Below are 25,424 nucleotides of genomic sequence, written 5' to 3'. Positions count from 1 at the left end.
GAATATGACATACGATTGTATGTATACAAGGAGTGCATCAGGGGTGTTTAAAGTGCATGAACAAGAAAAGCCACCCTAAAAAGTTTTAATTTTACAAGAATAAAGTCGTAATATTATGAGGAAAAATACTGTCATTGCAGCAGCACATTTCCATCAAGCTCCACTTGGAATTTATGTGAATTGTCGTCATCGTTTTTGTGTTTCAACAGTGACTTGGACCAGAAAACATGATTGTTAATTTGACTGGTACCACCATGTCCCTCTTGGGCTCTCAGTGGAGAAGCTGATGTAAGACTGGCTTAAGCCAAGCCTTGACTGAGGCCAACATCTGTTACGTCTTTTTACGTCAACATCCCATGATTGGTCTGTTTGAATCCCAAAGGTCATTCTGTTTTGTTGAAAAAGGCTTTAGTACAACTTGCTGTCTCTACACATGCTCACTCCGTGAGGGGGGATGAGCATCTCACCGGAATATTAGTGTTGGGGGAGGGGGGTCGTTTTTCTTCTATCATGATCCTTTTTGAATGTGTGTTTTATATGATGGAAAATGTTTCTGTTGTCACAATGTTTACTCTCTCTGGTTTAAAAATGACATATGTGCAAAGGATGACCATTTTTCTGCTCACATTACTATGGTACTTTGTCATTCTACTGAGCAATTTCACCATGATTGTTGTCATTATTGTTGACAAAAAACTGCATAAGCCAATGTACATATTCCTGTGTAATTTATGCATCAATGCTGTATATGGATCTGTTGGCTTCTACCCCAAATTCCTTGTAGACCTTGTGTCATCTCATGTCATTTCTTATGCTGGCTGTATGCTACAGGGTTATGTAATACACTCATCAACTTGTTGTGATTTTTCCATCCTAGCTCTGATGGCGTTTGACAGGTACGTGGCTATATGTCGACCGCTGGTTTATAACTCCTTTATGAACAAGCAGAGAGTTTGCCTCTTTGTGTTTTTCTCCTGGTTCATAGCTTTATTCTGTATGTTTATGAACACTGCCTCTCTGTTAGGAAGAAAATTATGTGGCTCTCACATAAACAAGGTCTACTGTGTCAACTGGATGGTGTCTAATCTGGCTTGCTCCCCACCCATTGCCATCAGTATTGTTACAGCGGTTAACATCGGGCTTTATTTTGGACATTTTTTGTTTATTTGTTGGTCTTACCTGTATCTGGTAAGAATGTGCATTTCATCCATGGAAATGCGGAAGAAGTTTGTGCAAACATGCTTGCCACATTTAATCTGCCTCATCATTTTTGCAGTGACTGTGCTTTTGGATCTGTTCTACATGAGGTACGGTTCAGCTGCGTCTTCTCAACATCTGCAAAATCTAATGTCAATGGCATTTCTACTTGTGATTCCGGTTGTCAATCCACTCATCTATGGTTTGAACCTCACAAGCATTCGCAACAGGTTGTTGGGTATTTTGCATATTAAAAAGAAGATAGGTATGTTTGAAATGTAATTAGTGGTGCTGTAAAATGCCTTGTTTAGATATAAAATGCGAATATGTTGGACGTTGTGTTTCTGAAAGACATTTTCACTTTAATGCTTAAAGTGAAAAGTGTAAGACAGCACATAATTTAAGAGGAATTCCCATGTTTGGGTGAATTGGGTTTTCAAGCATACATGAATGCAGCAAATTGTACTTACAGTGTAATTACTTCTTATATCGCATAGCTGGTCACCAGAGTGATTTTTGTATGTAATCTATAGAATTCCCCAATGATGCAATCTTAAATCAACTGTCTACCTTAAATGTGTTTATTTATTTTTATTTTTTTTTACATATATTTTATTATTGAGCCTTCTACAAACTATGAGAAAACACATTTTATTTTTTGCTTCCTGGCATTTGCTCTCTGGCACGTGGTAAGAATAAATATTCTTTGCTTCTTCCTACTCCTTTTTGTACGAGTTGAATTGCTTAAGCAATGTACTTCAATCTACATTTTTTGTAAGCCTGTTCAAAATAAATGAAACCCTAACTCAATTATTTTTGTGTTTGGTTTTATTTGTTCTATTTTTGAATTAGGAGAAATGAGTGGTTTCCGTGTAGGCCAGACGTTGGTTCGATTCTCCCCTTGGGCATCTCTGTGTGGAGTTTGCATGTTCTCCTCATGCATGGGTTTTCTCTGGGTACTCCGGTTTCCTCCCACATTCCAAAAACATGTTAGGTTAATGTGAGTGTAAATGGTTGTTTGTGTTGTTTATGTAGCTGGGATAGGCTCCAGCATACACCTGCAACCCAATTGAGGATTTTAGAAAATGGATTGAGAGGTTTGGTTTATGATAATAACTCATATATGCTCACAAACTATAATCACACAATGATATATCCCATACATTTCAATTTAAGGAACGACCTATTTTCCAATAAGTGATAGTTTACATTACAGTTTACATTGAATACAGTTATTATAGCATACTGTCAGTACCTTCAGTTGAGCACTCCAGCTCGCTAGGTGGCGCTAGTGTACCGCTGCGTCCGGCAAGCTTTACACAGCAACAAGAAGAAGGCCATCAGCCGTGTGAACACTGCAGCACATACATGCGGGTGTACAACTGCTTCATCTATTTTGCTTCCTTCCACGCCACCGTCGGACCACTGCAGCCAGGCAGACATCAGATGTATTGAAGACGAACCTCCGTGAAGATTTAGCGATCTGTTTCTACCTGTGAGTAAGCTGCTCCTATGTTTCTTTTGGGGGGTTGCGGAGGATGATAGAAACGCTTGCTAATAGTGTCTCACTCTGTCTTTATGTAATATCACACGGAGAGTCATTTTAAAAAGAGCAAATCTCCAGGCTAAGTGGTTAAAATTTAACATCGCCGGTCGGCACAAAATGTTGATTTGTATAATTTTGAAGTGGAATGGTGGTGCGTGGCTTATAAAAAAAATCAAAACAAAAAACGAGACGGTCGGCTTTGTGGCTGTCATGTCACCTCAGCTTTACCCTGTCAGTGCTGCCTGCTGAGGTCCACCAAGGATACTGCATCACTCAGCTGATGAATCCTCGCACTCAAGCATTGACGTTGTGTTGTTGCAACACTTTGGTGTGTTATGCAGGTGTGAGATGGTGTCTCTATACATATGCAACATTACATATCATTAGGTTCGGGAGGCCTGGGAATAGGTTTAATACTGCATGTAGTGCTTTGGGGGTCCCATGAAAACACATCAAGGACTTGTGAACAACAGGGGAAAAAAAGGAAATTATTTGCAACTAGTTGCTAGAGAGACGCTAGTCTGCTTCCTGAATACTGTTGAGGGAGCCTTGAGCAAGGCATCAAATTTAAAATGGAAATTACATGGTTGTATTTGTTGCATTATTGAGTAGAGGCGATAAAATTAATCATGGATACATTTTTGTGATTGACGATTTAGTCATGAGGGGGAGTAAAGTAGACACAATCCTGACAAGAATATCATAGTTTTATTGAGTGGCTCTGATATGTGCCTTCATTGCATCCTGTAAAATAATTTCCAGTTACAATTTCAGCTACACAGATAATATTGACAAGTTACTGGAACTTTGGAAATCCAATAACAACCATTCCCTTTCGTGTCTGCCCCCAACGTGTGTTTTAATTAGGGCGGGAAGCTCCTGGAACACCTTCTGCTTTGCTTCTGACACACACCAGTTGCAAAGCAAGAAGCTTGTTTATAGTTATGAGGCCAAATGACTACGTGGATGAAGCGTTATTAAGTAAATTGTGTATTGCTGTCTACAAATCATGTTGTGTCCAATCACCATGACTTGACACTGGCATATATTTCAATGAATGCAAGCCAGTGTTTTTCATGAACTTAGCATTGTACCCGAATCTTTTTACTAGGGCTGTCAAAAATATTACATTAACGCTGATAACTGATTTATTTCATGAATTACATTACATTTTTTTTTTTTTACAATTTTTAACGTGTACGCATCATGGCAAGCCAGCGCCCTCTGTTATGATGACAGATGGTGGCACAGTGTAGCTCCCCACAGAGTCTGTGACTTTTTAACTTTATTTTTACCTGAACACATCCAGAGCCGTGCAATTGCAACACCTTATATATATATATATATATATATATATATATATATATATATATATATATATATATATATATATATATATATATATATATATATATGTTAGTATATATATAAATGTATCCATGATATATATATCCAACTCCAAACAAACGTCTCTAGTCCATTTTTCACTGCGACGACTCTACCTTATTGTTGCTAGACAGACCGCGAGATGCTTTCACAGGAACTCTGGACATCACAACAACATCTTTTTTATGCGTGTATGTCTGGTCTGAATGAACACAAATGCAAAAGAAAAACAATAAGTAGATATTCTCATCACTCATGTTGTAACTTTTAATGAAAAAGTACAATTTGCTGCATTCATGTATGCTTGAAAACCCAATTCACCCAAACATGGGAATTCCTCTTAAATTATGTGCTGTCTTTTATGAATGCAACTCCTCATTGCTCAGTTAACACAGTGGAAGTTGTATTCAAATATTCAGCTATTAAAGAAACCAGTTTTAAATAAAATACATTTTCAGATGATTTTAATTGTCAGTTCATTCAGTAATACACACAAATATATCAGATTGTACTTTATTACTGTTACAGCAGCAGAATATATATAATCCTGCCATATAATACTATCCTGTAATTTATCATCATTTCAATAAAATACAGCAAAAAAAGGCATATTTCAGACATAGTGTGATTAGTCATGATTAATTAATTAGAAATCTGTGATTAATCTGATTTGACAGCCATACCTTTTTACATGTTTCATATTCCTGCTTCAATTGCATGCCATATAAGCACATTTAAAACAGTCAAACCTGTAAACATTATTTTTATCAAGGGGGTTTTCAGTTAGAGCAAGAAACTTGAAGTTAGGGTAATGTTTTAGTTAGTTGAGACTCCCCGCTGAGTCAGGGTTTTGTTGGAGGTTTTTTTCCTGGTATTTTTTCCTTGACTCCATTGCTTGAAAGAGCTTGCTCATGTGTGGTTCTGATGCTTCTCTTTCAACTACAGTATAACATGCAAGAGCGCCACCAATGGCTAGAATATGTTAGCAATGGTAGCTTAAAAGAACAGATTGAACAGAAAATTGTCAACATTTTTCACAATTGCCAAGTAAACTGCATAACTATTGACGTATGGCACGAATAAGATGACTGGTTTCTGACTGATTCCTTTTTTTCAATTAAAATTTTCTGTCAGGCTGTCGTTACTGTAGGCTATCTATTTAATGATTGCCAATATCAGTAGCTAAACTCATCAACTGACAGCAAACATAACTAATGCCAGGGAGAGTGTGCAGTTGACAAGTTAGCGCCCTGGAGGCAGCCACCTATCAGTGACATACAGCAGTTTTAATGAGGAGCGTGGTTCAAGACCAATTCCAAAGCACAATGCAAATATATTAAAAAAAATGAAAAAGACAATATATTGCAATCTACTAATTTAATTTCTACGACTGCACAAGACACACTCCGTTTATGTTGTTGGTGGTGCTGAAACCAATGCATGGCGTGAACTGGCATTGTATTGTTGTGTTCATTTTGAAGTGATTTTGGGGGGTCAGAGTTGAGTCGCCAGTGTTTTTATTCTGGATTTTTATGACCATTCAAAACTGCAATAAAAGTCTGTTATGGTGTCTTCTGAATGATTTTAGTTAATTTAGACATTTATTATGCTTGAATTAGGCAAATTATTCTTGAGTTTGCTTAAGTATGCATCATGGTAGACCTAATAATAGACCACAAAAGAACATGATTTATTATGTTTTTGAAAAATGATGATAGAGTGAAACCATGAAATTTAAAGTGCCAAGGGACGACGGTATATCAAAAAATGCTGCAACAACGCTGTGCTTGCCGAGATAACACATTTTAAGTGGATGAAAGAGCTGAGGCCAGGTCAATGAAAACTTTATTCAAATTCAGCTGAACTTCCCCTGTTAAGAAAGCTGCATGCGACCATGAAGGTCCACTGGTTTTATTAGTGATCCCATGCAGCGGTATCAAACAGGCAGCTACTGCTCTTCCTGAGGCGAATATATTGTTACTGGCTGTAAGTAGAGGTCTCTTGTTATGTTACTGTAATGCATAACTGGAGGCAACTGGAATAGTAGCCATCACCTTCACTCAGCCCCATGTGGACAGAACAACATCATCATCCATCCGATGCTCCCTACCTTGAAGACATTGTTGTTTTAGCCTTGATGGATGCACCATTGCTACCTAAACCTCAGTCGAAACCCAATCCATTTCTTCACCGTTTGTGGGCTGATGAGTGCAGATGAGGTTACATGTACAAAGAAAACCATAGGGAATTGGTGTCACTTATTATTGTGACAAAGACCCGGCTGCTTATTACCTATTAAAGAACTCTGCTCCCTTCTGCAGATATAGTTATGTAGAAAAGAAGCTCAGATGAAAATAATGTACTGGACTGTGCTGTGTGTATCACACACAAATAACCAATCCACACAAAGACCACCATAGGAGAAATGTCAGTAATGGGTCAACTCAGCATCGTCACAGTTACGAGTTGTGTGCCTTGCTCAAGGACACCTCAAGAGTGCTCAGGATGAAGAGGCCTCTAAACAACTCTTTCTCCTTTCCAGTAGTAATAAACAATGTAACAATTTGTTTGTACAGCGTACGAGAACAAATGGTCTCATTCAAGGCTTGCTATATTAAGTGCAGCGTCCAAAAACAACCATTAAGAAAAACAAACACAAAAAAGAAGCTCAGAATGCATTTGCTTGCCCCATTTTACCAATCCATGCACTTTCAGCTTTTGTGTAGCACGAGGGAATAAGACTTTTTTTTTTTGCATGCCATTTACTGCTGAAACTGCTGAGAGGGGCTTCATCAAACTAACAAACTAGGCCATGCAAGCAAGAACCTTGAGCTAAAGGATCCAACATTTAATTTATACTGTTGGCTAAGGAGTCGGGATACTTTGGGTTCTTAGTTGTCCTTCTCAGTGATGAGAGTACTTTGGACAACGAGATACGAATTTGGGCGAGAGCAAGGGTTAGGGGTTGGCACAAATAAAGCTGCATGACCCCAGCTTGCGTGACTTAAACATTCTTCGCTTCCCCAAGGGTTGCCACATCAATGCTGCTACATCACCCCTTGCCACCAAATTATGGAGAACAGTGAGCCGCAGGTTGTGGCCATTATTCATGCACTATATGTAAAGATGGTGACACACTTGCTTATGCATAATGCATCACTCTGATTTTAGGGAGAAAAACCCAAAGGTATTCCTAGTCAGGTACATATTCTAAGCATGTGAGCATCAGCCTGTTTGCACCTATTTTAGGAAATATGGAGTTCTCAGTGAAAAACACAGAAGAGGGCACATGCACATGCCAGACAATGTTAGCATCACAGCACAGATGTGACAATGGAGTCAGTGTTGTACATATGATGATGAGGCATGCCAATGCCTTCACAGTACGGTATACTGTACATATTAAGAATATGTACCATAATACATATGTAAAAATGTGCTTAAATATGCATAGTTTTTTTAACATACTTAATAATAATTAATAATAATAAACCATGAAACGGAATGATTTATGAAGTAATATATATACTTGATAGTTCAAAGCCTTGGAATATGAACTGCAAAGTGATGAAGGACAACAGTAGCTGCAAATAAAAACGGTTGACTCGAGAAAAGCACAAGTAACGTGACTGGTTTTGCGATGAAGTAGATCAATAATTCAGGTTTGGTATGAAGTGGAATTAAATGTGTGTGAGTCATCTGGCTAAATTTCATCACGTCGCCTTTTCTCACTGCCTCCAAAATGTGCGTAGGCCAGCTCGAGAGTTTGCATGCAGGTATGCACGATCTGCTGCCAAGTTGTTATTCATAAATCACAAACGTTGACGTAAGAAAGTGGAGTACGCCACTTTCAGGCCCTGTTTTGTGCATGCACAACCTTTCTAAATGAGACAGATGAGACCGGAGAACATTTGTTTCAGTGCCATTGTTTTATAGAGTAATGTTCCATGAAAAATACTGCGGCACAGTGGTTGCAACAGGCTTTGTTGCAATCTTTTTTTTCCGTAGTCAGCAAATTTGATGCTACTTTGACATAATTCCACACCATTGACAGAATTCTGAGGTAACAATCAATCTTATCAATTGTTTGTGTGATGGTAGTGATAAAAAAGCTAAGGATATTTGTCAACCTGAAATGGTTGGAAATATGCAATTCCAAAGGTACTGATGAACGTCTATTCCTGTACTTTATGAGAGCAAACAAGCATAGAGGCTCCACGTTGTAGCAGCTCATGTGCATAAATCACCTCAATAACATGGAATTTGTCATGATGTAGCCGCAGACGTATTCACTGCGGATTAGGCTAAGCCCATCAATAATGCAGGCTGCATGGAGTAGCTGTGAAAACACGTCTGTCATTTAATAAGATCAACTCTTGTTTCCTGAGTTCCTGAAGGTAGAGTCAGACAATGAATAGATGACAGGTTGTTTTTCTTTTCGGAAACTTTTGAAAGAGCCTCTTCTGTCATGAACCTTCACTTGGGTGTTGCCCTAATACAATATGACCGTCTCTTCTTCTATCTCATTCTCTATTTTGTGGTTCCCAAAGTGGGGTATGCGTTCCCCCAGGGGTAAGTCAATTGCTATAGGGCAGTGGTACCCAAACTTTTTACAGACATTTGTCCTGAAGCCATGTACCCCCTACTCCTCTTCACTTAAATATAAACCTTATTATGCTAATTAACTTGAAGTATTGAGGATAATTCAATGGTGTATTTTGCATGGTGACATTAAGATGAAGTTTGACATCAAGCACTGATAAATAAGTTGATAATCCTACATATTTTTTCTGCCACTCTGTCATCCTTGCCTTTTGAATCCTTTCATTTGAATAGAGTTTCTTTTTTGTCCGCTTTTGTCGCTATGGTCTTATTGTTGTATGAGCAACAAGCAGTTCCTTTTGTAAATATCACCTACTTTGGGTGTGTTTGCTGTGATTTACAACTTGCGCTCTGTCTCCTTCCTGCTGTGGTATTGTCACACTGCGAGGCGTTCAGGTGCACTCCTAATTTTGAGTGTTAGGCACCAATTGCTTCTCATTTTCATTCACATTCCCCCTATTGCAATTGATGTACCCCACTTTGTCAGCCACTGCAATAGGGGGTTCATGAATAAAAATGAAAAAGCAATTGGCACGTAATACTCGAAGCATGAGTACGCCTGAACGCCTCATAGTGCGTGGCGAAGCAGCAGGAAGGAGACAGAGTAGCAAGTTGTTCCTTGCTCTGTGTGCATCATGTCAACAAATAAGTAAGTTTGAATGATTATTTGATGCATTAAGAGTGTTTCATCTTGAAGATTTCATTTATATTGGCGTTCCATTCAATCTCCACATGGCCCCAGAGGTGAAAACCTGGCACTGACAGTGGAGATTCACCCGAAAAAGGAGTCTTTATTGTTGTTTGTATGTATTTATGTATTTCCATTACTATTAAGAAGGGGGTAGTGGTTCTTTAAGAGTTGGGACTTCATGGAAAGATTCCATACTCAACAGGCAGGATCAAAACTAGTAAACTGCTGTCAGTGCTTCTGCAGCTTTTTCTAAAATGGTGCATTCAGGTGCATCACATAATTCCTCGAACACAAGTTGCTGCTGCATTCAGGGACACTTGTAAATCACAGTAAACACACCCACACATGCACATGCAGGCGTAGGTGATATTTACAAAACCAGCCCCTTGTTGCTCATACAACAATAAGACAATTTTACAAAATGTTATATTCATAACAGACATCATAGCCACGTATACATGGACCCAAATATTCCAATTCCATTCGGGTTATTTGATCAAACGGAAAGAATCTAACATTTGTATACGCCTCATTCTGAAAAAAGTGCCAATCCGAATGAATATATAATCAGATTCACAGGGGTGGAATATTCCTTTCCCCAATCCGATTGAGGTATCTTGTACCCTCTCAAATGGAAAGTTGTCAGGATGCGTTCTTCTTCGTGGTGTTTTTCTTCTGTTGTTTATTGGCTGTTGGCAAGCAATTTTCATGTGCATTACCGCTATCTGTGGATCAGCAATCGGCACTGGACTGCTGTGGTTTTTGATTTTTTGATTCGAACTGAATTTCAAGACGAACGGAAAATGAAAGAAGAACGAAAAACTGGCAATACGGAGTTATTCCAACAAGTGAAAGAAAAACTCGAAGTCAGTATCACATGATGTTGGTGTTTACGCTTTACTGCGCATGCCCCATTAACTATTCTGGTTGATTATAGCGGCGCATGTAGACACGCGATTGGAATATTCCTTTCCATGTATACCATTGCTTTCTGAAAGATCATTCGGAAAGATTCCATTCGGAAAGAGAAAAACTCCTCATGTAAACGTGGCTAGTGTTATGTTAGACGGATACTGCTTTATCATGATTATTAAACTTTCCCCTTTCATTTGGTATGAAATTAATATGCAGACTTAAACCATAGCCATCCTGAGTGGACCAAAAAAAGTGATGTTAAGTCCATTCAAATGTAGGATAATTTATCTGTTTATGAGTGCTCATGTCAAACTTTATCCTAATGTCACCATGTATTTTGCCACTGTCTGCACTGGACCTGCTGTGATATAGCTCGAAATAAAAGCCAAAGTGGTGCATATTAAGACAAATGGAGAGCCTTTCTTTCTGTCAATACGGTCAGTGCTTGTGTTTCACATCTAGCCAATAGCTTGTTTTGTCTGTGTTGGGGTAACTAAGGTCGAAGCATTCTTGAATAGCCTAATAGAAATCAGTTCTGCAATGCCTTCTGGCTAAATGGAAAGGCATATGCATGTGTATTTGTTATTTTAGTTTTCTGTTACTTCACAACCTATACCAAAATGATTTTTTCTTTTCTCTTATGGCTACAAGCCATCAGGTTTTCCAAACATATAACCTCCCTTTTCCTCTTTTTTATGGTCCCAGTATTTTAACAATGATGTGAAAGAGTTTCAGGAAATGTGCCACTAAGTGTGTGATTGAAGAATTAGATTCAGCTTTCCCGGTCAAACGTCTAGGGCAAATTGAACTCACATCTGTCCCATTTTTGTGAAAGCAGTTTAACTTGTGATCTTGAAAGGAACTCTATTTAATCCGACTGACACTAGCTTCAGCAGCGCACTGGGGTAAAGGTAAAGGAACATGCATATGAATATCATGGCTCAGGTTGTTACAGTGGTTGGACCTCAAGGTTGCTGGTTCAATCCTCAGTCCTTGATACGACAGCAGAGAAAATAACGCAGAGTGATTTGTGAGGTCTGATTTTTTTCTAGTAGACATTTTTGCACATTTTGACTTTACTTAACTGTCCCTAACAACTAGCTCAACTAGCTGGAACTGCTTTCCTCAGCACCGAAACCCTGTCAGAACTCGGCTCATACGACTTAATGTTAAAAAATCCGAACTATGCCTTTTAGGTTTGTACCAACTATGCTTCAGCTTCTACATAATTTTGTAGGTAAATATGTATTTGATTTGTGCTAATTCCAAACATTCTGGATGTGTTTTTTTCTGTACAATGTGTTATGCATTTTGAATTTTAGTGCTAGCTAATGTTGCAGCAGTTTGGTGTGTAGTATTTTTGCACCGTTCAGGGAGTCATTGTCTCTATTGACATATTAAACCAATCGTTGCTGATGCTGACTACTACTACAATTTTTGTTTTTCCGAATGTGCCAACGATGCTTATTGACTGGGGACAGTCGCATCTTCTTTTGGCCAGGTATTTGCAGAGCTTTTAGGGAGGCTGCACTAAAGCTAAATATCATTCAGGGTCTTTGGGACCAGATTGGGGCAGATGCTGCAGGTCTATGGGGGCATATTTGTGTACTGTGCTCACTCACTGGGAACATTTTAATTTAATCCCTATGTTTCTATAAAACACGTCCAGATTTGTTCTACCCCTGGGCCGTTTGCTTATACAAGAGCCACTGTGGTTGTTCAGGATAGACATGTTGTAGTAACAAATGTCAAAATGTGCTTTCTGTATGGAATTGTTTAATCTTATTTACTATGGAATATTTTACTTCAGAGGTTTTTGTATAAGTGGAATATAAATCAATTAAAGGTAATTGGATTATTGGAGTAATGCAACAAGGCACGGCACTTCTAAAAAGTAGTAGTAATATTAGTTGCAGATCAGCAGATAGGGTTGGCACAAGGGCTGTACTAATCCACATATTTTCACTTCCGATCGAGAAACCTGACATTGGATATCTGCTGATACCGAAACAATATCAAGAAGGTAGCAAAGGGAATATCAAGGACACATGCAGCACACACGCAAACACACACACAGGCCTCAGCCTGACGACTCACGGCTTCACAGATTTCGGACAACACAGAATTTGAACCATCACACATAACTTCTCGGTCGCTATTATCATGAGTGTTGATTTTATGAGGTTGTAATGAACTCCCTTCTCCAGACAAGTATGATGTTATAGTGAAATGGACGTTTGGTAACTAATTGTGTGGCTATGACAACTACATTTGCTGACATTCTTTTGGCTACGTTTGCTGATATTCTTCTAGCTACGTTCGCAGTATCAGGTTCTTTATATACAGTGGAGCCCATCATTAATTATATCCAGGACTCTAACTCAAACATACGCTAACCAAACCATTAGAAATTGTGTAAATCAGGTTACCGTGGAACCCTGTTTAGTGAACGGTCCGGTTAGCAAATGGTGAGCATCTTGCTATGTTATTAATAAACTGATTAAATCCAATTGTGTTTGTAATGCATATATTTTTAAAATCATAATCATGTCCTTGTTAGCAGCTACTACGTGGAAGCAGAACTGGATGCCAGCTCTGTCGCCTGCCTATGATGTGATCAGTGGTTGACGCTGCAATTCTTTGCTAACTAGGACAGTTAGCCGCGAGTCTCAAAATTATAAGCACAAAACAATTATAAACACAGATTTTTACAATTATGGTTTACATGCTTAAAACAATGATCAATGTTTGAATGACAAATAAAAGGGATAACTGAATATTTAAAGTGATCATGACACAAATCCACAATTGAATCTTGAATGTTTTGTGGGTTTTTGACTTCTGTGGCGCAGCGTTGAAGCATTTTCCCCCAAAGTTTGCAGATCATCTGGCAAGGTGAATGGTATGTTTTAGAAATGTATACAAGCTTAGTGTCCTTGAGTGTTCCAGTGAAATTCACTGAGAACTGCAGCATAATACCAGGGAATGCATTGCAGTCAATGGGAACTTTCAGGTAGGACCGTCTGGCTTAGACATCACTTGCTTTGCCTGCTCCAGACCTGGAAAAAAAGGGCTAAAATGTTTAAAAATTGTAAATATTTCAATATTTGAGCACACATCAGATACAGGAAAAATGCCATTCAATGTTATTTTTTCGCAGTGGAAATAACATGATTAAGGTGTTTTGGTCATGAGTACTTTAAGGTTATGATTAGAGACGTTATTGTTGACAAAGACACAATGTGGCAGCCAGATCAACTTCATGTTTTGCTACGAGTTCTTTGAATTAAAAATTGGTGTTTTTTTTGTTTTCTTTTTAAATCAAATGCTGGCCTTTCTTGGGTAATTTTGAAGCCATGATGAAACGAGAAACAGATTAAGGTGAGAAACACTCTTGAATTGAAGAAATTACAGATGGCAAAACAAAGGTGGTGTACGTGTTGATTTCGCCGCAACATTTTGTCTTTGACAACAACACGTCTTCACTTTAAATGTTCCATTATCCCTTTCATTCATCATTGACACGTATTTATGCATTTCAAATGGTTTTCTCCATGTAAAACTATAAAAAAATGTATTTTGTGGAAATATTTTTGATTCGATTAATTGGAGTGACATTATTTCTGATGGGAAAAATGTTCCTCTGTTTCAGTTAGTTGGACATTCTGAAATGAATTAACGATACAAACCAGGGTTCCACTGTACAAGGCACTTTCAAATAGTGTGTTCGGCCATATACACACACACCCATAAAGCAATGACTGTGCACTTCCTTGAAGGGTGGTGGGTTAAGCACTTAGGACCCTCGTATGGATGGACAGCATGAATGAAGTGACAACCCTGTGAGTGGTAAACCTAGTCTGCCTCCTGAGTCTCAGCTGTCCCATTATGAAACTTAACTGCACCTGTGAAAGGGCATTCAACACCAATGATCATTGACATGATGGCACACCATGTGCCAGCCGGGGATTTTTTTTTATTATTCATCAAAAGCATGACAAATGAAGTCTGGCTCCATTCTACAATCCCGATGAAGGAAGTGTTCATATCCCAGAGGATCCTTGCATCCTGACTGTTTACAACCAGCAGCCAAGCACAGTGTTGCAGACTCCAGTGAAATGCTGCAGCATCCAGCAGTACTAGTGTATTTTGGAAGGAAGATAAAGCAGCTCTATTACTCACCCCTTTTGAAGGGATAGTTCTGCGTTATGCCTCCCAGGGGTTCTGTTCACTCATCGGCGCACATTTTATGACCTTGTTCCGTGGAGGTGTGTGTGTGCGCACATGCTGCAGAGCCCTCAGCTCTTAACTGATGTGTTGCATGGAGATTTCTTCCTGCAGCTAGCCCGCTGTAGGAGGTGCATTTTTTTGTGTATAAACTTTGAGAATTGCAGCTGTTTAAAATAAATACTTGTTTGCCATGGGGTCATTTATGCATATCTGGTTGCTCCCGCCCCAGCACTACTGCTGTTATATCGTTACATCAAACACACGTTTTATGGTTATGACCACAGTGGACAAAACAGGTTTTTCCTCCCCAATTATTTGAGCAACATCTGGGCACAAGGCAAAGGGGAGGTGGAAGAGGAAGACTGTCCTGCAGGGCGTTTGGCTGTAATCGAACCGTAAATAAGACATGGCTCATGCGGGATGCTTGTGCAAGCAAGTGTGGGTTTGTGTGTGGGAGAGAGGCCATTTCACTGGAGTGTGCATCAGGGCAGGGGGGAAGGGAAGAGGTGGAATCTGCCATATGGATGAAAAAGACAAAAGGAGAAATGGAAGAGATGAGAAGGCCAACGAGGAAGGAGGGGAGGGAGACTTTGCGACCCACGTCAACTCACTTAACGCTCCCTGCTGGCCTCAGGGATGCTGACAGCACAGTTTTGTTGATTCATACCCCCTCTTCTACTAGTTCTCCCGTCTTTTGCAGTCGGCTTCTATTCCGGTTGACCTTGTGCGGTTTTATTTTCTATGCCTCCTAATCTGTCTTCTTGTCCTTTAGTTAACCTTGCAAATCCGGATGCTTCTTACTTTGCCAGGGTCTGCTGATGCATGCGACTAATCCCCAATATTTGGAGTGTTCAGACCATGTGCATTCATGTCAAACACAGAATATGAGCTGTAAGTCAACAAGCCACTAAGATAAAGGCTTGCAGACGCCAACAGATAGATGGTTGCTTTATGTCATTATTGACGGTTTCTTTACTTAAAACATAGTACATGTTCGTGTGTTTAAAGTATTTTTAGAGCTGCAACAATTAATCAATTTATCCAATTAATTGACAACAATTTTGGTATTGGAATAATTATTTTAATTATTACAAAAATGTGAATATCATCTGATTTTATTCTATTTTCCAGACACATTTTTCATTTTCCTAGTCATCCACTAATGTAGACTTATTATATTTGTTTTTGGCAAAGCAAGATATTCACACTCATGAGCTTTGACATTGGGAAACCGTGTTTCGTTCATATTCGTTTGGTCTCCCAAAGGGCCTGCACGACTAATCGAAACAAGCTTCAGAGTAATTGACTACATTAGTTGGCTTTGTGGATTATTTTGGATGTATTATTTCAATGGATTCTATTTTGAAGAGTGGAAATAATAAAATGTAACTGTCGAGGAGCAATCACAATCCAGTCATCTTGCAAGTGTGTGTGCGCGTGTGTTTGTGTCATTGTAGAGCTTGGCCTAATCTTGATCAAAAATTTAAGACCCCTTGAAAACTTTTGCACTGTTGAATCTTAAGGGGGTTCCAAGTGGAGCTTAGAAAGAAGAAATGGAAGTGAGGCAACTTTTCTTTTTCCCAGTAAGCAGTTTATCGCAAACAACCGTTGAACTGAAATAGGCTGTTCATAAGCTGATCAAAAGTTTAAGACCATAGCTCAAGAAAACCAGAAACCTTCCTAAAATAGAAGTAACATTTTCAAAAAAGGACTCAGCCATAAGTTGCTGTGCCATTGTTGTTCATCACTTCAAAAATTGATTTGGGCATGCTTGATGCCAGTGTTTCTAGGAGTTGAGTGGGAATGTTGCTTCAAGTGTTGAAGATGGCTCCATGGAGGGCATCCACTGCCCGGAACTGATGTCCATTTTTGTAAACTCCCTTTGCCATCCATCTTCAAATGTTCAGGTGAACATACAGGATGGTCCAAAAGAGTAGAAGACATCTTTTTCAGGCGGGCATTGTGAACTGCAGCGTTGTCCAATTGAAAAACCCAGTCATTACCACACAGACGGAGGCTTTCCATCATGAAGGATGCCCCCTGCAACATGTCCTCCATATAGCCATCTGCTGTTTGACACCCCTGCACAAGCTGAAGCTCTATTGTTCCATTAAAGGAAAAAGCCCCTCCCCCAGATCTAACAACGGTCCCCTCGACTGTATCTGCTGAAAAACATCTCAGGTGGGATGCCAGTAACAGTGAAAACCATCAAAACCATGAAGGTTATTTTTTTTTTTAAACACCTTTTAGTGTCCCATTTTTGTTGCTTTCGTGCACATTCCAAACAGGAATTTTTGTGCTGTTGAAGGAGACTAGGATAAAGAAAAAATGTAAATAAATCATTAAGGGCCCAATATTAATAAGTCAAGATCAAACCGAATGTAAACTTTGTATTAACTAGAAACTTGCCACCGAGTGAAGGAATATGTGCAGTATTTGTTTGTTCATTTTCAATTAGCCAACCAGTTCAGGATGTACCCCGCCTCTCACCCGAAGACAGCTGGCGTAGTCCCCAGAATAGTGAGGATAACCGGCATAGAAGATGGATAGATGGATTTTCAATTACCAACATCCTGTAAATGGACACTTGCAGTGATGACTTATGATCAAAGTGTAAGTATGTACTATAGGGACTGTAACGGCTGCCTTCTATCATTGAATTTCAAACGCGTTGTAGCAGTAGCGTCTTTCAGGACACTAAGATTTGCAAATTATACCTTATGGCTTCTAAATCAGAGCTGGTTGTTGTGTTTAAACCTTGCATGTGGCATAACACTTTTATTATTCCAACCACTAGATTTGAGATATCAACACAAAGATGACAGATATAGTGGACTAGGGAGGGTGAATTATGCTTTCCCACTCAACAATTTATCTCTCTGCCCAAAAACTCACAACCCATGTATGAAAAACATATGTTCATTTTTGAGCACCTTGTGTTATAACAAATCTGGAAAGCACGTGACTTTGGTAGGTTCTGACTGCTTTGCTGCTGTGAGGCTGGGAAATCTCACTAGAATGTCAAAGTCAACCAGCTCACCCACTCGTTGTTGCTGCAGAGACAATGTGTATATTAAAAAAAATCATTTCAGATATTTTAAAAACTATTTATCACACTGTTTCTAATTTCTTGACCTTCCTGTATCTAAAGTAAAACCTGATTAACAACATCTTCATGACCTTGTATTTAAAAAATGAAAAGGGTGAATTACGACAATATTAATTACACCACATCAGAATCCCCTGGATGGTTATCAAGCGGATGTGAAATGAAGATCCATTCAGAATGGAGACATGGATTGCATTTAACAGCATCCCACCTTTAATGACATCCCCCAAATCTGATCATATTTCCTTTTTAAAGCAATTAAGAGGAAGCTGATATCCGATTCCTTAAGTAGCCACTGATGTTTGGTCTTGTTACATAGAATTATGACTTGGGAATATACCCGGCTGCTGTTGTCAGTGGTAACTGTGGTGAATTGTGAATCATGTAAGGACAACGAGATGGAGTTTTTTTATGGCTATCTTGGCAATCCTTAGCATACATGGTAAGAGCTGCATTCCCTATTGACTGAATGATCTACACAAACTGTTAAGATAACACAAATGTCAAGAGCCTTAATGACAAAGCCCGTGAAAGTTCTCCAGTAAGTATGAAATGGTGGACTTTTCTGTCACCTGTCATGTTAATAAATATTTTGAATTTTTTCTGTCGTTGGATGCATCTTTAGCAAAGAGCATTTCTGTGACATTCATTTATACTAATGGAAATATTGTCTGTTTCATTTTTCCTTCATGTGTTTATTGCTGCCTAGCAAGTTCCAATACAAACATTTTACACCCTCTAAATTATACCTTTTCACATGAAGTCCGAGTCCTTATATAGATGTAAAGACATTTTCCAAGTGCCTTGTTTATATATCTTGTTCATGTCTGTGCTTACTACACAAGTAGCTCAACATTTTGGAATCATGCAGTCCAAATCTCTGTCTGTTTACTGTATGCACAATTATCAACAATTGAACTGTCTCAGTAAATCATATGAAGACATTAATTATTGCATTATTTGGATTACTATGTTTCTGTGAATGCACAGTGCAGACGTGTTTGGGTTATAGCTCCTGTGTTATTGGTGAAAATACCTCAGCAGATGAATACTACTCTTGTAAGTGCTGATGGGTACCGGCAGGCCAAGTGGCCAAAGTAATAACCCGGGTGGTGACTTTCGGTGAGGCCATGATTTTTGGTCTGCAGCATAAAACCCTGATCAGAGCACCCCGAGTACCAACTACCGAGGGATCATATTCTTTAGACGACATGGGATGGTCTATTCCAGAGTGTTGGAAAGAAGGGTATGACTGTTAGTCAAACCTCGGCTTCAGGTGGTGCAAAGTGGTTTTCCTTCTGGTTGTGGAACACTGGATGAGCTCTAAACCTTTGCAAGAGTACAAGTGGGTCCGTGTGGGTCCAAAGGCATTTGACCCTGTCTCTGGGTTGGTGGCACGCGACAATGTGCCATTCGGTCTGCATTAAGTCCAGTAGTCCGCAGTAAGCTGAGGCTGTTCATTGTGGCCTTAGCCAAGAATGCCCTTTCTTACCAGTCCTGTTCATTATTTTTATGGACAGAATTTAAATGTACAGCCAAGGCATTCAGCATGTCCAGTTTCGGGGCCTTAGGATGTCATCTCTGCTATTTGCAATGATGTGGTCCTTACGGCTTCATCAGGCTGTGACCTTTTAGTGTTTACTTGGGTCGTTTGCTGCTGAGCATGAAGCTTCTGGATTGAGACTTGGCACCTCCAAATGTGAGGCCATGGTTCTCAGCCGGAAAAAGGGTAGATTGCACCGTTTGGGTTGGGAGTGAGTTTTTTTTTTTCCCAGGTGGAGGCGTTCAAATATCTCAGGATCTTGTTCACGGGTGAAGGAACGTTGGAGTGTGTGTTTACCTGCCAATCTGTGTATCAAAAAGCTCAGTTTTACTTGTCCGTATACAAAGACTGAAACCTGAGTTTTTGAGGGTGTATTTTTATAAAAGCTCAGTTTCTCCTACACTCACATGTGGACACAAGGCCAAAAGCAATATGAAAATGTGTTTAAAATACTCCTTTTCTTGTGGCCATAGTCAATGAGTCTAATTAAAAATTCCTACTGCCATAAGGATTAGAGTTATAGCCCAATGCGCTGCCACTTTGCAATTACATTGACCTGCTGTGCACCAAATGTGAGAAATATTCTTGAAAGACAGATGTATAATTTGTGTTTTACATTTGCAGAAATGTTTTCTTTCATGCTCAACCTATAGAAGAGATTTCACAGTTGTAAATACATACAGGAAACAGGAAACGAAGCTGTCAGATTGGACAGTGCAGTAAATGTAACACCTGCTCCCCTCCAGATGTTCAATCAGTGGGCCCATTCAGACCTGACACTATTGATAACAGTTGGACAGCTGTGAATGTACTGATAATGCACTGATATTTCATCACTCAAACCACATTTACAACCCTGGCAACACATGGACCCCTTTTTATCTAGTGATGAGAGAACAAAGATGATGTCGGCCACACTGGATAATCACCCAATAATCACATGATGTCCACTGAGTTCTCTCAAATATGTACAGCATTGATGCTCAATCCAAGTGCATTAGTAGTGTGGGGAAAAAACATTGTGATATACAGTATACTTGGACCTTTTTGTAGCGGTTGTATTCTACACAATGAGTTTATTTAATCCTACCTCCATCCATTCCATATTAATAATATATCCAATTCCAGACAATCCTCTTTAAATTAATTCTGCTTGTCCAATTTTGTAGCTGCATTTGATGCCTTATGGACATTATAAGTCACTGGTTCTAGAGAGGTGGGTTCTTTGAGGGCTTTTTGATACAGTATGTGTATTCTGTATTACAGATGTACCCTAACAGCCATCTACCCATGCCCTCTTCTGTCCTCCCTTATGGCCATTACATTGAAAGTAAAATGAATTTCCTTTTATCCATTTGATCATGATTCAATTGAAACTGCAGGAGCCATGGTTATTTCCTATCACTCTGTCCTGCCATTTTTACAGTTACTCCAATTGCCTCAAGGTCGTTCTTCATTGTTTGTCCATGTGTCAAAAGTGATATCTCACGCACGCTTCAGTGGACTCTAAAAGCGCTTGAACGAATTATACATGTAGCATTGCATGGTGGAATTTTAGCCATAACAGGAGAAGGCTTTAAACTTTATTTTATATCTTTTCTTATCTTTTTTAGCATGTCTGGTAAGATACAGTACACTGGATCTCTTCAGTTGCAAAATAAATGACATACAGTGACATCACTTTGCCCCCCACAATATACATTTTTAGGTATGGCATTTTGACAAAATGGAAAAAACAAAACAAAAACCCAAAGCCAAATATGTTTCAAAGGGTCGAACCAAAACCAAAACCTCTAAAGAAGTACAATTTTGGATTAAAAGAGCATCCAGATATTATGAATATCTGGAATGAACCTGTACTGTATATGCTTTCAATGCATATAAGACACAGAATCAGCTTTGAGAATAAATAACATTCTCTTTCCAGGTTAGAAGTTGATGCTTGATGAGATGTTCGGTGATTAAGTGTGATTATTGTGCCAACATTTTTAAGTTGTATATTTTCCCTGGGAGTAGATGAGAGCACATCCGCTAAACTAACACATGCTGTTGTGGGAACATAAACGGCAAAACCAAGAGCTCAGCTTTTGGGCATCAGGTGCTTAGTGTCTTGTCATGCATGTTCAAGTTCAGGCACTGAGGGTGACAAAATTTGGGAATGACAAATCCAAATCTAAATTATGGCTGCAACAAATGATTATTTTGTCAGTTGGTTAATCTGAAGCGTGTTAATCGAGTAATCGGCTAGGACATAGACAAATCAAATCAATAATAAAAATATCTAACACAAACAGTTAGTGGTTTGTTCAAACCACATATCAAAGTCAAATCTGATTTGTGTGAATATCTTGTTTTAATTCACATTAATCATTAATCGAATACCAAAGTAGTTGCTGTCATTGATTAATCATTGATTCATCTATTAATTGTTGCAACTCTTATCTAAATATTGCACTGGGGCTACGTTAGTTCAGTGTTTGTACTAATTAAATTGCAAAGTGTAGACCTGTTCTGTCGGTATGATACAGAAAATACAATAACATAAAATCAACAAGGTGCAGTGTGCTCCCCTAATTATAACGGTATGGGAAACACTTTAGTCTCTCTAGCACATTTAAAAATATCATTTTCTTCTTCTTCTAAAAAAGAAAAGGTCCTGCTCAATGGACCATTATAAGACTTAAGGCTAAATGCACTTGTGTGACCTGGTTAGATTGGTATGGCACTATCTAGAGGGCTTGTTGTAAACACATTATTTTCTATGAAATATGGGTGACATTTCCTTTGAAATCTTGGAATAATTCACCCTCTTCTCTGAATCACTTCAGCTCCAATTCATTGGTAAAAGATAATAACCGAGTCGAGCACAACAAGAGCAACACTTAATTCACTACCACAATGTAGTGGATGCACACAATCCTCTCCCAGCAGCTGGCAAAGCTGATATCACGCTGTACTACGGAACACACATACTTAACGTAAACACACATATGCACATGCGCTTATGTTCACTGAACAAGGGAAGCTTTCTCTGCTTTGTGAATGAATATCTACGGCTGAATGGTTAAGTGTGTCCTGTCTCTGTGAGGTCGACAGCCCAGGGAGGATTAGGCGGAGGAACATCAAATGAATGAAAAAAAAGAAGAAAAGAGGAGAGCATTGGAAGAAAGAAAAAAAAGCTGATGGAAAACCTGCTGTATAATGCTTGCTTTAAGTAAAAGGCTCATAATGATACTTCAGCAAATGGACATGCAGAGTATCTTCAGGCCTAAATCACTCATTAAATTCAAAGAAGTCAACTCACCGGACCTTGTCTTAGCTGCTGGATCATCCCTCTCCTGGCTCCCCCTCTTGATCCCTTCTGACAGTATGCGTTTATTTTTGCAGTGGCGTTTCTGCATTATTCATTATTAGGCAGCACTTTGGCCCACCCCGTGGGGTGGCCAACATGCACAGGTTATAGACTTACCGACCTGCCATTTATTTGAAAAGTGTCAGTTTATTGAAAGTAAAAAGGCCTGCAGTGTGGGGCCCGAACCATATGGATGTGTTATTTAAAATAATACGTTTCCCATTCAAATCCCAACCATGACATGTTAGTTCCTTACCAAATTCCATATCTTGTTCTGGCACAGTGCACAATATTCTTGGAAAGATCGTACTGAGGGAACCTCAACAATCAGCACATATGTTTCTTAATTGGAATAATGAGCAACTGCTCATTAGTGCTTTTACTCAGTGAGCCATTCAGTAGAAAAAAAGAGCAAGGGAACAACAAGGGGAAGCTAGAAATGTGAACTTCACAGACGGAAAAGTATACAACATAATTGTAAAGTAAATACTCTATTGGCTTTTTTGCCAAAAACCGAAATGCCGATATTGTCCAACTCTCAATTTCTGATTCCGATATCACCAGTTACAATTAAGAAAAGGTCAAGTATGGAAGGAGCATCTGTTACAATAGAATTTTAATGTTTAATATTTGGGGGGCACGGCGGACTAGTGGTTAGCGCGCAGACCTCACAGCTAGGAGACCAGGGTTCAATTCCACCCTCGGCCATCTCTGTATGGAGTTTGCATGTTCTCCCTGTGCAAGCGTGGGTTTTCTCCGGGTACTCCGGTTTCCTCCCACATTCCAAAAACATGCTAGGTTAATTGGTGACTCCAAATTGTCCATAGGTATGAATGTGAGTGTGATTGGTTGTTTGTCTATATGTGTCCTGTGATTGGCTGGCCACCAGTCCAGGGTGTACCCCGCCTCTCGCCCAAAGACAGCTGGGATAGGCTCCAGCACCCTTGCGACCCTTGTGAGGAAAAAGCGGTAGAAAATGAATGAATGTTTAATATTTTTTAGATGATGATGTTTTTGCGCTGTATGCTGACATGTCATAGTGGTTTGATGTGAAAAATGTTGAACCTTAAAGTATTGGGCTTTGAGAATCCAGTTAAAATTCCACGGTAGTGACATTTTAAACAAAAGCAACAGCACAAATTTAAGCAGTTTAGCTTTGATGTGACTTTCCAAGCAGTACTGCTTTGTATTTGTTCAAAACCAATTTTGGCATAGATTGGACCATGGAGGCTATGTCATTTTCCAATAAAAGAAGGCCGCATTAGTCAGCTACTGAACAAGGAGCCTCAAAAATGAGTTGTCATACTGCTGTGATGTAATCGCTTTTGAAATAAATCTTTTGAAGGAATAAACCCCTCAATTGGGGACACACCGTTTTTTTCCACCAAGCCTTCCCCTCATAACTGGCCATCTGGATGCGCAGTAACCTGATAATGGGACATATGAAATATGGAGAAATCTAAAACACAGGTGTTGGAATGCTTACACACAAAGTATTGCAAAGGAGGCAAACATGTAAAGAACAAGAAAGGCACAGAAATGGTCGTGCTATTAATCATACAGCTTCTAAAGCATTACACAAGCATTATTACTCACACTCTTTTGCACACAGCTCCCTCACTGTCTCTTCACTGTTTCGGTTATCCTGCGACATTGTCCTCCTGTGACCTACAAGCATTTTGAAATGCATATACAGTAATTGAGGAATGAAAGGGATAAATGAGCACTTGGCATCAATTTTACTATGATTGAAGACTTGATTGTTGACGGACAGCTATGTGGCAGAAGGGACAAGATGATATCTACACTGTGTTTTTACAACAATTCTTTTTTTCTCACCTTGTTTATCAAAATGCTGGTGTTGGATATCCTGCATATTATTCTCTTGTCATTAATAGTGCTATAGGTCAATGCTATAGTTCAGTCTCATTGGCTTCTGGCTGCCCTGTTCTTGCAAGACAGATTATCCTGTTTAGATCCTCTAAACGAGAACTGGTATAAATGTGTTTTGTTCCACAGATACCTTCTCTATCAAATGTCCCTTCTGGCTGAAATAGCATAGGCTTAGCACATTATGAACATGGTTTTTATTGTGATTTATTTCTTTCGTCCTTGTACAAATCATCACACCATCTGCCAGTGGCATCAGAGGCCACGACCGACCACTTAGTGGTTGGCAGGTTAAACAAGGTACCATGATTCAAACGAGCATGAACGGGATATCATTTGTGTTCCGGATCACAAGGAGATACAGTAATAGCTCTCTCAGACACATACATAGTCTGAGCCTGAATTATAGGTCTTTTTATATTCAGTAAAGAGTTGAAGACAAGACCTCATTTGTTTGTTTACAGTACACAGTGTGTTGCTAACAGTGCAGGAGGAGCGACTGCTAAACCCTTCAGGTTATAAAGGATGTGTGCTAATTCAACCCAACTGCTGTGTTTAGCAGACCAACCGAATTGTAATATAACGTTGCTTAAGTGTTTGTATTTTTTTCCTCTTTCTTTTGTGTCTTAATGTTTCTTACTGCAGAACAGAAGGGAATATATATATATATATATATATATATATATATATATATATATATATATATATATATAATCTTGCAGAATATCTTTTTCTCATTAACTTGTTTGTTCATTTATTAGTGCGCGACTGAGTGACGAGTGGTGTCATTAGTTTTTGTTGTGTTACCTCCATGAAAGTCAGTAAAACCCTTATACTCTGCAACTTCAGTAAAAGTTGTATTTTTCTGTTAGTTATAGTACATCATTGTGTTTTTTGCTGTCTGTTTGTTATTTTGTTCAACATACACCTTTTCCAAAACATTAATAATATAGCCTTCGAAAG

The 25,424-nt window shown here is 39.0% G+C and overlaps 2 protein-coding genes across 2 annotated transcripts in view; both read left to right on the top strand.

Moving 5' to 3' along the window:
- Positions 1 to 534: 534 nt before the first annotated feature.
- Positions 535 to 1,479, top strand: LOC131135962 (olfactory receptor 5F1-like). Its single transcript, XM_058082398.1, has one exon. The coding sequence runs from the start codon at positions 538 to 540 to the stop codon at positions 1,477 to 1,479; it is 942 nt and encodes a 313-aa protein (XP_057938381.1). The 5' UTR covers positions 535 to 537.
- Positions 1,480 to 2,529: 1,050 nt separating this feature from the next.
- adarb1b (adenosine deaminase RNA specific B1b) overlaps positions 2,530 to 25,424 on the top strand; it is a 100,336-nt gene continuing 77,441 nt past the window's right edge. The window contains exon 1 of the mRNA XM_058081179.1: positions 2,530 to 2,692. The gene's annotated coding sequence lies outside the window, so the exon portion shown is untranslated. The remainder of the gene's footprint in view (positions 2,693 to 25,424) is intronic.

Source organism: Doryrhamphus excisus, chromosome 9, assembly GCF_030265055.1.
Source record: "Doryrhamphus excisus isolate RoL2022-K1 chromosome 9, RoL_Dexc_1.0, whole genome shotgun sequence".
Lineage (NCBI taxonomy): Eukaryota > Metazoa > Chordata > Actinopteri > Syngnathiformes > Syngnathidae > Doryrhamphus > Doryrhamphus excisus.
The sequence above is the reverse complement of the archived record's forward strand: the minus strand, read 5'-3'. Positions and strand labels throughout refer to the sequence as shown.

What these genes read in the sequence shown, in the direction of transcription:
- LOC131135962 (XM_058082398.1), top strand. Translation starts at nt 538, where the DNA reads ATGATGGAAAATGTTTCTGTTGTCACAATGTTTACTCTCTCTGGTTTA.